Source organism: Oryx dammah, unplaced genomic scaffold (genome assembly GCF_014754425.2).
Source record: "Oryx dammah isolate SB20612 unplaced genomic scaffold, SCBI_Odam_1.1 HiC_scaffold_29, whole genome shotgun sequence".
Classification (NCBI taxonomy): Eukaryota; Metazoa; Chordata; class Mammalia; order Artiodactyla; family Bovidae; genus Oryx; species Oryx dammah.
In genome coordinates this window covers 48,553,533-48,570,813 of record NW_024070213.1, presented here as the reverse complement: position 1 = coordinate 48,570,813, position 17,281 = coordinate 48,553,533, and the positions used below count along the sequence as shown (strand labels likewise).

The window sequence follows — 17,281 nt, the reverse complement described above, 5'->3', positions numbered from 1 at the left end:
TTTTACCCCTGAGCTGCCAAGGAAGCCTCCATCATGGTTACTCAAGCCCAAACCTCAGTTTCAGCTTTGCCTTCTCTTCTGCCCTGCACCTAACATCTAATCACTTAACACACCATGTGGGCTTTCCAGGTATACTCAGAATTTGAGCTCTCATTCACATACTACCCTAATTGGAGGCCACTGCCATTGCTTGTCTGGACTGTTGCAAAAGGCATCTGACTAGGTTTGCACCTGTTCTTACATAGTCTATTCGTCAAGGATCAGAATGCTCTCGTCACTGCTCTTCTCAACCCCCTCCCCCCCCACCACCTCCCAGTGGCTTCCCCGCCTCCCTCTGCAGTCGTTGCGGAGGCCTTCACGTTCCTACATGGAACCTGTGCAGCTGTGTCATCTCCTCCCTCACTCTGCTCTGACCACGCTGGCCTTGTCTTCATGTTCCTGCCCCAAGCCCTCTGCCTGAAATGCTCTCACCCACTTGCATGGCTCACTCCTTCACATTCTCCAGGTCTTCACTCAGGCACCACCTTCTCAGCGAGTTTTCCTGACCACCCTATTTAAAGTAGAAACCCTTCCTTGGTCCACCCCGTTCACAACTTTATTTTTCTAGTGCTTACTTAAAATCTGTAAAATGCACATTTTATTGATGCATCTGTGTGTTGTCTATCTCCCCCCAGTAGAAGCTTCATGAAGGCAGGGATTTTGTCTGTTTTATTTACTGCTACAAGTTCAGTTCAGTTGCTCAGTCGTGTCCGACTCTTTGTGACTCCATGGACTGCAGCGTGCCAGGCCTCCCTGTCCATCACCAACTCCTGGAGTTTACTCAAACTCATGTCCATTGAGTCGGTGATGCCATCTAACCATTTCATCCTCTGTCGTCCCCTTTCTCCTCCCGCCTTCAATATTTCCCAGCATCAGGGTCTTTTTCAATGAGTCAGTTCTTCACATCAGGTGACCAAAGTATTAAGAGTTTCAGCTTCAGCATCAGTTGGAATATTCACTTGGAATATTCATTCCAATGAATATTCAGGACTGATTTCCTTTAGGATGGACTGATTGGATCTCCTTGAAGTCCAAAGGACTCTCAAGAGTCTTCTCCAACACCACAGTTCAAAAGCATCAGTTCTTCAGCACGCAGCTTTCTTTATAGTCCAACTCTCACATCCATACATGACTACTAGAAAAACCATAGCTTTGACTAGACGGACCTTAGTCGGCAAAGTAATGTCACTGCTTTTTAATAAGCTGTCTAGGTTGGTCATAACTTTTCTTCCAAGGAGCGAGTATCTTTTCATTTCATGGCTGCAGTCACCATCTGCAGTGATTTTGGAGCCCCAAAAAGTAAAGTCTGTCACTGTTTCCACTGTTTCCCCATCTGTTTGCCATGAAGTGATGGGACCAAATGCCATGATCTTAGTTTTCTGAATGTTTGAGTTTTAGACAACGTTTTCATTCTCCTCTTTCACTTTCATCAAGAGACTCTTTAGTTCTTCTTTGCTTTCTGCCAGAAGTGTGATATCATCTACATATGTGAGGTTATTGATATTTCTCCTGGCAATCTTGATTCCAGCTTGTGTTTCATCCAGCCCAGCATTTCTCATGATATATTCTGCATATAAGTTAAATAAGCAGGGTGACAATATACAGCCTTGACATACTCCTTTCCCGATTTAGAACCAGTCTGTTGTTCCATGTCCAGTTCTAACTGTTACTTCTTGACTTGCATACAGATTTCTTAGGAGGCAGGTAGGTCAGGTGGTCTGGTATTCCTGTCTCTTGAAGAATTTTCCAACAGTTGGTTGTGATCCCCACAGTCAAAGGCTTTGATGTAGTTAATAAAGCAGAAATAGATGTTTTTCTGAAACTCTCTTGCTTTTTCGATGATCCAGTGGATATTGACAATTTGATCGCTGGTTCCTCTGCCTTTTCTAAATCCAGCTTGAACATCTGGAAGTTCATGGTTCACATGCTGTTGAATCCTGGCTTGGAGAATTTTGAGCATTACTTTGCTAGCTTGTGAGATGAGTGCAGTTGTGCAGTAGTTTGAGCATTCTTTGGCATTGCCTTTCTTTGGGATTGGAATGAAAACTGGCCTTTTCCAGTCCTGTGGCCACTGCTGAGTTTTCCAAATTTGCCGGCATATTGAATGCAGCACTTTCACATTATCATCTTTTAGGATTTGAAATAGCTCCACTGGAATTCCATCACCTCCACTAGCTTTGTTCGTAGTGATGCTTCCTAAGGCCCACTTAACTTTGCATTCCAGGATGTCTGGCTCTAGGTGAGTGATCACACCATCATGATTACCTGGGTCGTGAAGCTCTTTTTTGTACAGTTCTTCTGTGTATTCTTGCCACCTCTTCTTAATATCTTCTGCTTCTGTTCTGTCCATACCATTTCTGTCCTTTATTGTGCCCATCTTTGCATGAAAAGTTCCCTTGGTATCTCTTAATTTTCTTGAAGAGATCTCTAGTCTTTCCCATTCTGTTATTTTCCTTTATTTCTTTTCATTGATCCCAGAGGAAGGCTTTCTTATCTCTTCTTGCTATTCTTTGGAACTCTGCATTCAAATCTTTTCTTTTCTCCTTTGCCTTTGGCTTCTCTTCATTTCATAGCTGTAAGGCCTCCTCAGACAACCATTTTGCCTTTTGCATTTCTTTTTCTTGGGGATGGTCTTGCTCACTGCCTCCTATACAGTGTCACAAATCTCCCTCTGCAAAGGAAAATGATTATCAGTATCACCCAACACCAAGTTATCCCACACATCAAATTAATTTTACTTTAAAAATAAGAAAAAAAGTGGTAGTAATTCATACTTAGGATATTTATTAAAATGTAGAAATGCATAAAGTAATTCCCCATTCCACCAAACTCCAACCTCCAGAAGTAGCCAGTGCTAAAGGTTTAATATGTATTCTTCTAGATTTTTTTTTTAGGTAAATACAAACATACATGCATGGTTACAATTATTTTCAGCATCTTGATATTTTTTGTGTGTGTGTGTGAAAACAGGTACAAAGTTTTTTTTTTTTTTTTAAATTTAAATTTATTTATTTTAATTGGAGGCTAATTTCTTTACAATATTGTATTGCTTTTGCCATACATCAACATGACTCTGCCACAAGTGTACACGTGTTCCCAATCCTGAACCCCCCCTCCCACCTCCCTCCCCATACCATCCCTCTGGGTCATCCCAGTGCACCAGCCCCAAGCATCCTGTATCCTGCATCGAACCTGGACTGGCGATTCATTTCTTATATGATATTATACATGTTTCAATGCCATTCTCCCAAATCATCCCACCTTCTCCCTCTCCCACAGAGTCCAAAAGACTGTTCTATACATCTGTATTTCTTTTGCTGTCTTGCATACAGGGTTATCATTACCATCTTTCTATATTCCATATATATGCATTAGTATACTGTATTGGTGTTTTTCTTTCTGGCTTACTTCACTCTGTATAATAGACTCCAGTTTCATCCACCTCATTAGAACTGATTCAAATGTATTCTTTTTAATGGCTGAGTAATACTCCATCTTGATTTTTTAACTCAACACTATTAACATTATCATCCTGGATATTTTTCCATGTGAATGTATGTGTATATATTTATACATATAAATATTTTAATTGCTTTCAATTATGTTGTCTGTACATAAATACCTTATTTAATTTGTTCCACTATTGATGACAGTTTAGGCTATTTCTAATTTTTTTGCTATTGCAAGCAACAGGTCAGTTATTCTTAATTTGAGCTAAATTTAATGCCCTTATACACGGTGAACAGGAAGTCTCCTATTTCCTGTTTAGGACAGAAGCTTAGAGTGGTTTTAATTTTGAATAATATTGAATGATAAGGTGTTACACAAAAGCCCCAGTAAATTTTTGGCCAGTCCTATAAAATTCCTTTCTGTTTTGTAAAATTCAAATCCAGACTGAAAGTTTGGACTTTCATATAATCTTATATATGTTCTTGTCATGAAAAAAGCGGAAACTCAGATCTTTACCTTCTTCATTTTCAGCTTATCCCAATTTTTACATAAGAAAAAATAAAGTTTTTTGGATTGGTCAAATTAGCCATCATATTAAATATAAAACAGAACAGTACCTTTTAACAAACTGTTTCATTCTTGGTTATAAAATTTTTCTATAAGCTGTTTTTCTATCAAAAAAAAAACAGAAAGAAAACAAAGCCTAGAGCTATTTTCCTTTCTGCTGACAAAGACCTAAAGTGTCTGAGAGGATTGGGGTTCTGCGAGGTCGTGAGGTCAGAAGTGCATTCTTCAAAACCAAAGACTGCAAGGAAAGCATGCTCTCTAACCAAATGAGGGACAAAATTCAATACACATTTTTTGAAAAATAAATAGATGGATAACTGGATAAGTGGGAGATCTTTGCCATGTACATTGCAGCTAATTCTCTATGATGTGTTGGGTTATCTTGGAAATCACTTCTCTTCAGAAGTACTGTAAACTATTGAAATTACAGTTAAGGTTGTGCTTCAGAAACACTCAAGGGAGGGATAGAGGGTCATTGGAGACCACAGGTCCTGGATGTGAGATGTTTCATCAAGACCTAAAAACAGTCTGGCTGCCCTTTTCCATTGCAGTATCTCAGTTGCCTTATCATTTAACCAAAACTGAGTTTTATGCAAAATTGTGAAAGTAATCAAGATTCTGACATCTACTAGGCAAAGTCTTACTTTGTGGCCAGTATCTAGAACTGAGCTATCTAGTAAAAATAAAATGCAAGTCACCGTATAAGTTTTCTCATAGCCACATTAAAGAAGTAAAAATGAAACAGATGAAATTAATTTTAATAATTTTACTTAACCCAGTGTATCTGAAAGATTATATCAACATGTAATCATTATAAAAATATTGAGATAATTTGCATTTTTTTCCTACTAAGTTTCATCTGGTGTGTAGTTATACCATATCTCAATTTGGATGCTAAATTTTCATTGGAAATACTTGATCTGATTTCATAACATTTACAATTGAAAAGGTAGATTAATACATTTAAGTGATTACAAGCATAACTAAAAGATTTAAAATAACTGATTAAAAATTCAGCTTCTCAGCTACACTATTCTAACTTTTCAAGGGCTCAACAGCCATGTTTAGCTAGTGGTTACAGTATTGATACCGTGGTGGCTTCAGACGGTAAAGAATCTGCCAGCAGTGCAGGAGACCCAGGTTTAATCCCGAGTCAGGAAGATCCCCTGGAGAAGGGCATGGCAGCCCGCAGTATTCTTGCCTGGAGAATCCCATGGTCAGAGGAGCCTGCTGGGGGTACAGTCCATGGGGCCGCAAAGACTCATAGACGACTGAGTGACTAACATTTTACCTTTTCACTTCAGGTCTTAGTAATTGTTCTTAAAGGGGACATATTCCTCTCTCTAAGATGATAATACCACTTTTTCATTGATATAAGTTAGAAAAGTGGGAGAAAGCAGGCTACTCATCCACGGAGATCTATTTTTTAAATTTTTTAAAAAACTTATTGAAGTATGTGTGTCAGTTGCTCAGTTGTGTCCGACTCTTTGTGACACCATGGACTGTCGCCTACCAGGCTCCTCTGTCCATGGAATTCTCCAGGCAAGAATACAAGAATGGGTTGCCATTTCCTTCTGAACTGAAGTATAGTTGATGTACAATGTTGTGCCATGTAGATATTTTTGATACTGCATTTCTATGTGCTTAATATAGTAATTTCTTTAAAAGTGTTATTGTTATTATTAGTATGTAATAATGTTTTATTTTTTATATAGGCATTCTATATTGTCTCCCTGTATTGCTTCATATAATAATAAAGTTGCACGTTTTAGTTTCACTGAAAAAAATAATTTGCTTTATTATATTTTATTTACGTATGGATTTTTCCTATCAGCTTTACTAGCATCAAATTTTATTATGAGGTTTTATTATTTTATAAATTTATTATATATGTTTTGTATATAGATTTTTATATATATTTATGTAAACTTAAATTTTATTGTCTAGATCCCTTTGGGGCCTGGATAGTAATATTTTTTATACCTTAAAGAGATATTTATTTTGTACTTGGTGCCTGAGACGTCTGATTCTTAATTAACTTGATAGAGATACCACCCACTTGGAGATTGAACCTTTCACTCTCCTTGGAGTCTGTGCTGGCCTGATCCCGTACCCTCATCACAACCAGTCCCCGAGAAACACGTATCAGTGTGCCATGGGGAAACAAGCCATGGGTAAGAATTTCTTCTTGAACTTGGTTCTAAACACTTGGGTGAATACTTATATCTTTATTCGTGTTTCACCAGTATTGCATGTTTGGCTGAGTCAGATGTTGCTGACACACCTGAGTGTTACCAAACCCAGGAGGCTGTGGAATTCTGCAGTGCTTGCAAGTTCCCCTGTCATGTCTCAAGCCTAAACAAAAATGGAGAAAACCTCTCTGAACTTGTTCCCTCGGCCAAACAAAAGGATACATAATAACTGTCACAGAATTACAAGGTAGTAAATGTAAAGAGAACAGCCCTATATGAATGTAAGTTATCAACCAGGAGAGCTGGAAGAAAGAGCAGTGAAAACTGGAGGTAGAAGGAGGAGAGTGGAAGGCAGTAGGGATAAGAGCTACAGTATTGATTAGGATGTACTTAGTTATTGTCTGGATGACAATCACTGAGCCCGTTATATCCACACAGTTGCTCCTGTAGCTCCTGAAATATTCAGTATGTGTCACACAGTTTCCTGAATTTGTGTTTCTTTCCTTCTACTTTTCTTTCCTTTCATTCGTTCATTGATTTTTTTTTGTCATCCATAACATTTATTGAGCATCAAATATAAGCCAGACAGGAGTACTGGAACCTGAAAATACAGAGATGACAGAGTCCTGCCCTCAGTGAGTTCACAGTCTAGTAGGAGAGAACAATACATATGCCAGGAATTGGATATAGTCTGATAAACGCTGTGGTAGAGTGATAGCTAGTGTCTAAGGGAGTAGGAGCAGAAAGAACAGCTAAGGTTAGAGAGTGGGTTGTTTCTGGAGACTAGAACTCAACTGAGTCTTGAGGACTCTTGAGTATTTCTCACAGGTATGAGAATGTAAGCAAGCAGTGCGTGGGGAAGTCTTGGTATATACTTTGATACAGCTGTTCTGTATCATGTTTGCTATATGGTATGGGCAGAGAGGCATGCTGGAGAGATGCCATATGTGTAGGAGTTTGGATTTTTGTCTTGAAGAGGATATAGAGGATACTGGCAAAAAAAAAAGTTTTGCTTATAAGCTTTTTTTTTTTTCAATGTTTTTTAAAACTCATTTAAATCCTAATAAGTTTAATACATTTTCTTTTCATCCGTGTCTATGACATCAATATGACTTGTCATCTCTGATTTATAGTATGCTACAAGGAGGTTCATAAAGAAACCGTAAAAAGTTTTTGCGTTGCCTTTGGGTAACAACTGGAATGCAGTTAGCCTTTCAGTTACTGATAATTAGCTTGACAATTAAGGAATTCTGTTTCTCCTATGGATAAAGAGTATGCATGTCTTTTCGAGTTTTTATATTGCCCTTTGGTTGGCCACAAAGAAATAAGAAGCGTGTTGTCCTGCTACCATTTACCTGAATGATGTAATGCCTGGACAGTTGAGAATAATTCCCAGTGGGAAAATCTAAACAGCGGCTCATCAATTTAGAGTTTCCCATTCATCCTCCACAGCAGTGTAGGCTGAGTTCTCGCTTGTGCTTCTGACTTGCTAACAAGTTGAAATATACAGTACTGAATCCTGTGTGTCCTGAAAGGGCTATCACTTCTATTGGGTTTACCAAACCATTTTGTTTCATGATGTGAATCCCAGCTGAAACAATACACCTTTTGTGTAGAACCTTCAGCAGAATTAACGGAAGACTAATCACTTCATCGCGAATGCCACTCTTTAGTGTGTTTGAAGATTGAAACAGAAAGGGCTGTATCCCTTACCACTTGGCAAATCTTTTTGTTTTTGTAAATAAGTGACTCGAATGAAAGAAATAATATTTTTATTTTTGTAACTTCTTTTCCTACCAAAAAGGAAAAAAAAAAAGCCTTTATTTTGTAGCCCTGAGTACCTAAAACGTTTGGCCAGTTACCACACACAGTTAAGCAGGATCAGTGTGTACAGAAAGCCAATTCAGTGTCTGTAGAGTTCTTTTGTAGTTTTCTGTGTGAAGGTTTTTTTTCTCGTTTTGTTTTGAGTGTCATTTGCAATTCATTGTCTGTGTTTTCTGAGGTTGGTGTATTCAGCTGCTCTGACCCTGGGTCCTGCACATTTAGCTCCTTGGATACAATCCTCTGACGTGACTGCTGACGCTAGGAAGACAAAAGCTGCTGAATATCTTAAGTAATAATAATAATAATAAAAGCCTTTGTTACTGTTTGTTATTATAAAACACCTGACTGGAAAGAAAAGCTATGAGATAAAAGTAATATTTAAAGTTGGCACATGAGAAGGCCACCTTGCTCTGTGGGCACTGAAATAGCTGCAGAGCTATTGAGCGAGGTCTATAGGAAAACTGGCAAAAGGAAAGAGGGCAGCAGAGGGAGACCAGAGCAGAGACCCAGGTCTGAAGCAAACCCAGCTCTTGGAGTTGGAATTCTCTGAGTCATTTTAATTCCATGCTGTCTTGACCTCTAGTAACTAAAATCACACTATCCCATTTTAGGTATCAGCCATTGCTTAAGACTATATACAGCTCAGAGATTCTGTGTGGATTTTCTTTTCTTTTTTTTTCGGATGAAATATTATACAGTCACTTTTTGTGATTCCTTATATATCCTCCCAGTGTCTGTGTGGATTTTATAACAAAATATTTTAGTTGCTCTTCATCTGTTAGTCCATGTGGAAAGTAAAAGACCCTGGGTCCTGCACATTTAGCTCCTTGGATACAATCCTCTGACGTGACTGCTGACGCTAGGAAGACAAAAGCTGCTGAATATCTTAAGTAATAATAATAATAATAATAAAAGCCTTTGTTACTGTTTGTTATTATAAAACACCTGACTGGAAAGAAAAGCAGAATTAATTCACTAAATACTCTAACTAACCTGGAAGTTGACTATATGCAATTTACCACCAACCCCTCCCATTCAACAGTGAGAAAATAAAAGTCATTTTTCTGTCACTATGAAGGAGACCAAGACAGCACAGACCAGAGACACTTGAGAGCCTTACCTTGTGTAAGACAGGGCTGACTTGAATGCAACCTTGTGTATAAGACAGGACTGACTTGAATGCAGCCTGAAACACCAGCAGAGGGTGTTTCTTAAATCTTAAGGCTTTATTCGTGAAGTTCAGGGCTCCACACAGCGTGTTACTGAGCTACTGGGAGGCCTCCCTGCCATGCCTGTGGCTCTGTTGTGACGTGGTTCAGAGCGCGAAGTCAGGTCAGCGTGTGTGGAGGTGGCAGGGTCTTCAGGTCACCCAGTGCTGCAAGTGAAGGCTGTCTGAGGGGGCCGCGTTGTCTGCTCCCCCCGGCACCCGACGCCAAGTTCACATGAGTCACGCTTTCATATCCTGCCCATTTTATTAGTTGGCACGCCTCTAGTGGAACCCTTTCTCCCATTTAAAAGGACCTTTTGGTCACTGTCAGTGTAATTAATGAATATGCATCACATCCCTCCTCCAGCCCCCGCTGCTTCTCACCGCCCCTTCCTCCTTCAGCTCCAAACTGCTTGGACTTTTTTAAAGTTCGGTGTTAACGCAGCTTCTGTTTTGGTTTTTGTCTGAGTCTTTTCCTAAGTGGGTAGTTCCTTCTTTTGTATCCCCCACTTTACAGTAGGATGGGATGTACTAGAAATGCCCTGGAGGATTTCAAAATACTAGAAACACATCATATACACATAAAACTCAGAAAATGTGGTTTCATTCTACATCTCTTCTTCTCACATTTCCTGTTTGAATTTTTTTTTTAAGACAATTTTTTTAATCCATTTGGGGATACAAAGTGAAAAGATGTCTTGACCAAATTACCCATGGTAATTCTCTTTTAGAATTCTGTTGGTTAAAAAAGACATACTCATTTTACCTATTGTAAGTGTAAGCTTGTGTGACAGTTCCTGAGACTAGAATGTTTATAATGAGGAACAGTTCCAAATGTAGGGTTAGAGTTGGAGGTAGAATGAGCAGTCTTGCAGGATGATGAGTATGTATTTTTACTGCTAATATTGTTAATATTAGTCATAATGAACATTGCCACTCATTGAATATAACTGATTTATGTACATTTCTTCATTTAACATATTAATAATAATAGTCCTGTCAGATATAATACATACCTGTTTGTTTCTGACAAGGAAACTGAATTCCAGTTTGGTTGAGTAACTCTTAAGAGATTACTTTATGTCTTCTATACAGTGATCTTTGTAAAACTTACTAAAATTTTTCTCAGCTGAAACTAACTTCTTTCCTCACTTTTCTGGTTCACCATGGATCATGATGAAGGTAGACTGTAAATTATAAGCTCCCTTGAGGACAGGCGCTACGTCTGCTATTTATCACTGTATCTCTGGGGCCTAGCTAGGTGCCAGCTTAGTAGGTACTTTATGTCTCAACAGCAAATGAATCTCTGAGGACATTAAAATTGTTAAGAAATCAGATGCAGATTTTTAAAACAATCTTTGAAACGAAGAACTACGTTGGAGGACTTTACAAGCCAGAACTTAGACTTACCATAAAGCCATAGTAAGGAAGACAGCGTGATGTTGACATAAGGGTAGGCATGTAGATCAGTGGAACAGAATCCAGAAACAGAGCCACACTTTTATGAGCAATTGATTTTTGATGACTATATCAGGGCAATTCAGAGGAAAGGAAAATCTTTTCAACAAAATAAAATATCTGAGTATCTATATAGAAAAAAATGAATGTCAGCTCCTACCTCATACTATACAAAAAGTTAATACAAAATGAATCACACCCCTAAATGTAAGAGCTGAAACTGTAAAACTTATAGAAAGAAACTTAAGCAAAAATCTTTGTGACCTCAAATGATGTAAGAGTTCTTAGAACACAAAAAGGACAAACTATTAAAAAATGAAAATTTTAGCATATTGGATTTTCTCAAGTTATATTTCTTCTCTTTGAAGGATGCTGTTAAGAATATGAAAGACGGGGCTTCCCTGGTGGTCCCATGGTTAAGACTTAGCACTTCCACTGCAGGGAGCATGGGTTCAATCCCTGGTTGGGAATGAAGATCCTGCATACTGCTAGATGTGATAAAAAAAAAAATATATATATATATATATATATGAAAGACAGCATTAAGCCACAGGATGGACGGAAGTATTTTCAGTATATCTGATAGAGGATTTGTGTCCAGAATACGTACAAAGAACTCTTGGGTGATAAGACAACTCAATTAGAAGATGGGGGCCAGGGGAAAACTCAGACTTTTCTCAAAGAGTAATAGGAATAACCAATACGCTCATGAAAATATGTTCAACGTTATTAGTCATCAGGTAAATGTAAATTTCTATAAGATGTGACTGCACAGTCATTAGAACGACGCAGATAAAAAAGATTTGACATTTGTGGAGCAGCCAAAATGCTCACACATTGCTGGTGAAAATGTAAAACAGTAAAATCACTTTGGAAAATGCTAAAATTATTCTATAAAGTTAACTGTACTCTCAGCAAACAACACAGAAACTCCACTCCTGTGTGTTTATCCAAGAGGAATGAGTAACAAAGACGTGTGCATCAATGTTCATAGCAACTGTATTCACAGTAGCCCCAAACTGGAAACATCTCAAATATCCATCAGCAGGTGAATGGATAGACAAAATGTATATTCTTATGAGGGAATAGTACTCAGCAATAAAAAGAATGAATTCTGTTACACACAGACATGTGGATGCGTCTCAGAATCGTGCTAAATGAAAGAAGCAACTCAAAGAGTACACTTACTATATGATTTCATTTATATATGAAATTCTAGAAAATGCAAATTGAAACTGTACTGATAAACAGATCCTTCGTTGCCTGAGGCCAGGGACAGGATCATCTGGAAGTATTGGAAATGTTCTGGATCTTAATTGTGGTAGTGGTTTCACAGATTCATGTATCTGTCAGAACTCATCAACTTGTACACTTTAAATGGGTGAAATTTATTGTAATTCCATAATATATACAATTAAATAAAAAAAGCTTGGGTGAAGGAAGAATTAATTAAATATATACTTTATTTTTCTCAGTATACCTTTTCTAAGTTGTGTTCATCCTTACTTTTTTTCCTTTTGTCTTAAAAAGCATTTTCACTGTTTTAACCTACATATACATACCATATTATGCCAATTTGTGACTCCTTAAGAAAGTTTTGATCAAGGAAATAAGACTTTTTAAAAAAGATTATGTCCTGGGTAGTGAGTAGCTAAATTCATTGGAGATTGTTTTTACAGCAGAATGCGCCAGTAGAAGGAGAATTCAGCTTATAGATATTCTATTAGTTATTATATACATGCAGTGCCCTTCTTAAGGAAGCTGACAATACTAAATAGCTGTCCTAGTTTGAGCATATGCCTCACCCTGGGCTAATGTTATAATTTCTACATGACATTTTCTCCAAAAAGCTTACTTATTGATAAAAATAGCTAGTCAGTCATTCATAATTTGTATAAAAATTACGGGGTGTCGTGGCATTTGAGAATTTTATAACATAGAAGTCATAGTTTATAAATCATATTTTAACCTATGCACCCATCGCCAGTGCTGCTAGAGATGTATTGGCCTACAAGTTCTTTCAAAAGTCTTTAAGGAACATTTTCCGATGAGGTCATAAGCCCCAAACTTTTGCTAAACCGTTTAGCTGCTCCTCCATTTCATAGTGGGTTGCAATGCCCAAGAATTATGCTCTGGGCCGAGTAGCACAATTTTATAGCAGGATGCCATCTCTGTCACCCTGGTTTAGAAGTGCAGCTGGCTCTGCGTCTCTGCTGCATGGTAACACTCGGCTCAGGTCTCAGGGCATGTTTGGCAGCCTGGTGGGACTTTGCCTGAACCCTTGTCTCCAGCGGGTAAAGTATACAGTTGAAGCTGAAATCTCAACATAAATTTGAATTGATTTCATGTAAAAGGATGAACTTACTGTCATGAACTTTACTGTAGTCTGAGCAGCAGCAATTTTATTTCTAAGGCCATAAGTGATCTATTATCAGATATCCTGCCCAGTCTATTAGTTGGCACTAAAATAACAGTAATTGGGGATTTTTAGTGTGAACTTGAGAAAAACTTCATGCAGTTCAGTTTAGCCATTGGTTTTCAGCTGAATCTTGATAAATTTTCTAGAGATTTAAGCACAAATATGTACCTTCATAAAGAATATATTGAAATTCTTCCATTTCATTTACTTGACATTTATTGAGCATTGGTAATAAGCCTAGCAATGTACTAGGCACTTGTTTCTTTAGTGTCCTACAGATTTCATTAAAGCCCAACCATCAAGGAGTACTATATCATTTTTGCTGCCTGAATAGGTTGTTTTCATCTCTAAATTGAAATCACCATTGATTTAATGACGTGAGTAAGAGAAAAGGGGAAAGGAAACAGATAATTGAGTTTTATATCTGCTCACATTAAAGCTTAACTCCATTAAATGACATGTCAGCACCTTGGACGTGTGTGGGTATTGCAGATGTGCCACTTCAGGACAAAGAAGAGATACTTGGGAAAAGTTAAAGAGGTCCAGAAACCTGCACTCAAGCTCAACAGTAGGGCAAACGTGGGTTTCCCGGTTTTAAGGTCTCTGAGTAGGAGCAATTGTGTGTTCACAAGCCCCAGAGACTGAAAGCCTTTTTGTGGAATCTTTGAACTTTAATGCACCCAATGGGGAAAAAGAAGGGTAGGTAACATTCTAGCTTCACTTTCGGTTGACAGTGATACTCTTCCAAGGTCCAATCAGGTGGACAGGCTGATTGCTAAGGAGAGAAAAGCCCATCCCTGACTGGACAGGGCCCTGGATTCTCTAGGGGAAAGGACCCTGCCTTTCTCCATTTTATCTCCAGCACTGGGCCCCAAGTAGGTGTTTATTAACTGCTTAATAAGTGAATAGTTAGTTTTTCCTCCCTTTTTAAAATTTTTTCATGTTGAACATTTGGAATTGTTGGTTTCTTTATTTGTCCTATTGTCCAAGCTTTCTGCCATCAGCACTGTGGGGTATTTTCTAATTGCAGCTGTAAGTATGCCTGGAACATAGTAGAACCAAATGCAGAATTGTTGACTGACATTTATGATTAACCAGCAGAGACAAAAGCTCTCCAAATGGGATCAATTTTATAAATCCAAAAGTTGAAATTATTCAGATTAGTATACCTTGAGTGTGATTTTTCTTCTTTGTAGGATTTTTGACATAACTGAGAAAAATTGTTTTTGAAAGTCATTAATCACTTCATATGAGGTATTGCTCTTTAAATATTTGAAGATTTTCTTCATTTTAACTATTAAAGTGAATGTTTCTCTCTATATTCATTGCTGCTTAATTATTTGATCTAATAGAATGCTGCATTTTGTTTTCTCCAATGCCAATGAAGGTACCATTGGATACAACCAGAGGAACAGAATTGATACTCTCATGTATCTCCTAGCATATCCACAAAAACCCATGGTTAAAACAAAGACGATTGAGTTGATAGAATTTGAGAAACTGCCAGCCGGACAGAACGCGACAGTTGCCGTGATGAGTTATAGTGGCTATGATATCGAAGATGCTCTTGTTTTAAACAAGGCTTCCTTGGACAGAGGTAAGTGAATTTTCAAAGCACGAGCACCAAAGGTACCTTTGTGCAGATTCAGATACAGGCATGATCAATGTGAAAGTCACTGACGTCAGTTTCAAGTGATTTGATTTTTATAATATACAGCCAGGAAGTGGTTATGTATGGTGTTGACATTTTTAAAATGAATATTATATAGAGGTATTAATAATTGTTACTAAGGAACCTTTTTTTTCTTTGTTATTTAATTTATTGGTGACTTGAGACAGTTCAACAGAAAACAAAAATTGAAATGTAAGAATTTGATTATTTCCTAGCAGGAATTACAATAAATGAAATACCATTAAAAAAAAAACCATCAAGTTGTATATTTAATTACAAGCCTGTTGAAAGGGCAATAGCAATAGTTGTATGTAAAAGACTATTTTTATTATATATCTCAACTCCATAATGCTATACCTTTTTGTTAGCAAAATGATCAAAGTATACATGCACAAACCCTGATTCATCATTTTACCTTTTTCTTTCCCAGTTTTTTGATGGCCTACTTCTGCAGGTCCCCACCTGGGGGCTTGTTAGCCATCACCTGATCTGCGGTGTGACCTCTGTCTTCATCATCCATTCCTCTCCTTTCTCCCTGGCAGACCCGCCCTGCCTTCCCCTTCACTCTTTGCAGTTGCTAGGCAGCCATGATAGTACCCCTAGACATGTGTCTTTGGCGTTAATGTTGGCTGCACCTAATTTATGCTGCTTTTTTTCCTCCAAATGACAACAGCCATGCTTTAAAGCTAGATGTTTTCCTTTCTGATTAACTGGTAACGTTTATGTGGAAATCTGAAGACTTTGTGATATCTGTCAGAAACTCTGCAACACAATTTAATGATCTGAGTTTACTGTCCTCTTGCTTTTAAGCTCCCACCTGTAAATAAAATGTCTATTTATACTCAGAAGAAAACGCTTCTGATTCCATGCAGTTCAGATTCACACTGCACTCCAGCATGTTGCACTTAATGGCCATTGTATGAAATTTCAAGATCATGTAAGGTTTTCAAAACAGCTTGCTCTCTGAGGCGAGTTTATTATGGCCATACACAATTTACCAGCAGCCATAACAACGAAGACTGTTATCAAAGACACACAGATGTCTTCATCTACTGTCCAGATGTAGAAATGTGTTGTTTCATCCTGTGGTCACCTTCATATTTAAAAAATGACATTAGAGCACTGAGATTTTATTTAGAAATTCACTCTTCCCCGATTAATTTCCTGAACTCAAATTCTTAGATTTTTTGAAAGAGTTCTGCTTTGGGTGGAGAATCATAAGCAAAGGATTTTACAGCCTTGCATTTATTTCTTCAGTAATAGCTGGCATTTAATCTGGAGACATTTGGCTCAGTATATCCTGGGGAGATCAGAGGGAGAATCCCATTTAAAATAACAGCTTGGCCAAAGAGGGAAGAAGAAAGAAATCTAGCCATAGCATCTTAGGAAATGTTACTTAGTGTGGAAGGACAGGCAGCTCTTTTGAGCAACTGACAAATCCTTCTGTGGATTTCAGTGGTTGAGTTTGCTCCATCTAAAGGCTATTTCTATTCATTTTGCTTACTTTTCGTAAAGTTTAAGTTGTTAATTGGTCCCAGGACTTTTCCCTCCTCCACTAGATAAATGTAATATAAAAATGTAATCAAAGTAATTTCTAATCTTCAAGGCAAAGGTCAACTGTCTCTCCCATTAATATCATTTGATTGCTTCTTTTTATTCTCTCTTTTCTCTAGAGAAAAATTAATGTTGTTTGCTTGTTTGAGACTTCCTCTAAATGCTAAAATCAGCAAAAAGAAAACTTTCCAGAGAAGAGTAGCAAACGTTTTGCAACAAAATGATATATGAGAAGAATGAGGGCTAATCAGTGAACTTGCTCTGTCTCAGCTCAGCCACCATGTTGCTGAGTGACGTTGGCCACTTAATTTTTCTGCCCCTCACTCGTGGCACCTGTAAGATAGAGGAATTAAGCCAGGTGATCTTTAAGGCCCTTTCCAATTTTCACATGCTATGGCTCTGCACTCTTAAAGAATCACAGTGATATTCTTAGGTTTTTCTCACCTTCCTCCAACCTGACAAGGTATATTCTGTGCTGGAAAATGATTGTAGAGATTCCAGTGTTTATATGTTTATATGGTAGAGATCTTGAGCCAGTTCTTCAAGTCATCAGATTGCTCTTTGGCTTGGCTACTCTCATGATCTAAATGTAGAGCAAATTTGGGGTGTGTTTCTATGGGCTTCCCAGGTGGCTCAGATGGTAAAGAATCTGCCTGCAACACAGGAGACCTGGGTTTGATCCCTGGGTCAAGAAGATCCCCTGGAGAAGGGAATGGCAACCCACTCCAGTATTCTTGCCTGGTGAGTTCCATGGACAGAGGAGCCTGGTGGGCTACAGTCGATGGGATCACCGAGTTGAACACAACTGAGTGACAAACACTTCAGAGGGGAAGGGAGGTAGAGTGGGGTGGCTTGTTGAGTAACACAAATCTGTGACTTCATAGTTCCATATTGCTGGT

General features: G+C 38.1%; 1 protein-coding gene across 1 annotated transcript in view; it reads left to right on the top strand.

Annotated features, from left to right (window-relative positions):
- POLR3B (RNA polymerase III subunit B) overlaps positions 1-17,281 on the top strand; it is a 115,933-nt gene that overhangs the window by 60,695 nt on the left and 37,957 nt on the right. The window contains exons 19-20 of the mRNA XM_040234807.1: positions 6,103-6,230; positions 14,544-14,753. Of these exons, the coding sequence (XP_040090741.1) occupies positions 6,103-6,230; positions 14,544-14,753 (338 nt within the window). The remainder of the gene's footprint in view (positions 1-6,102; positions 6,231-14,543; positions 14,754-17,281) is intronic.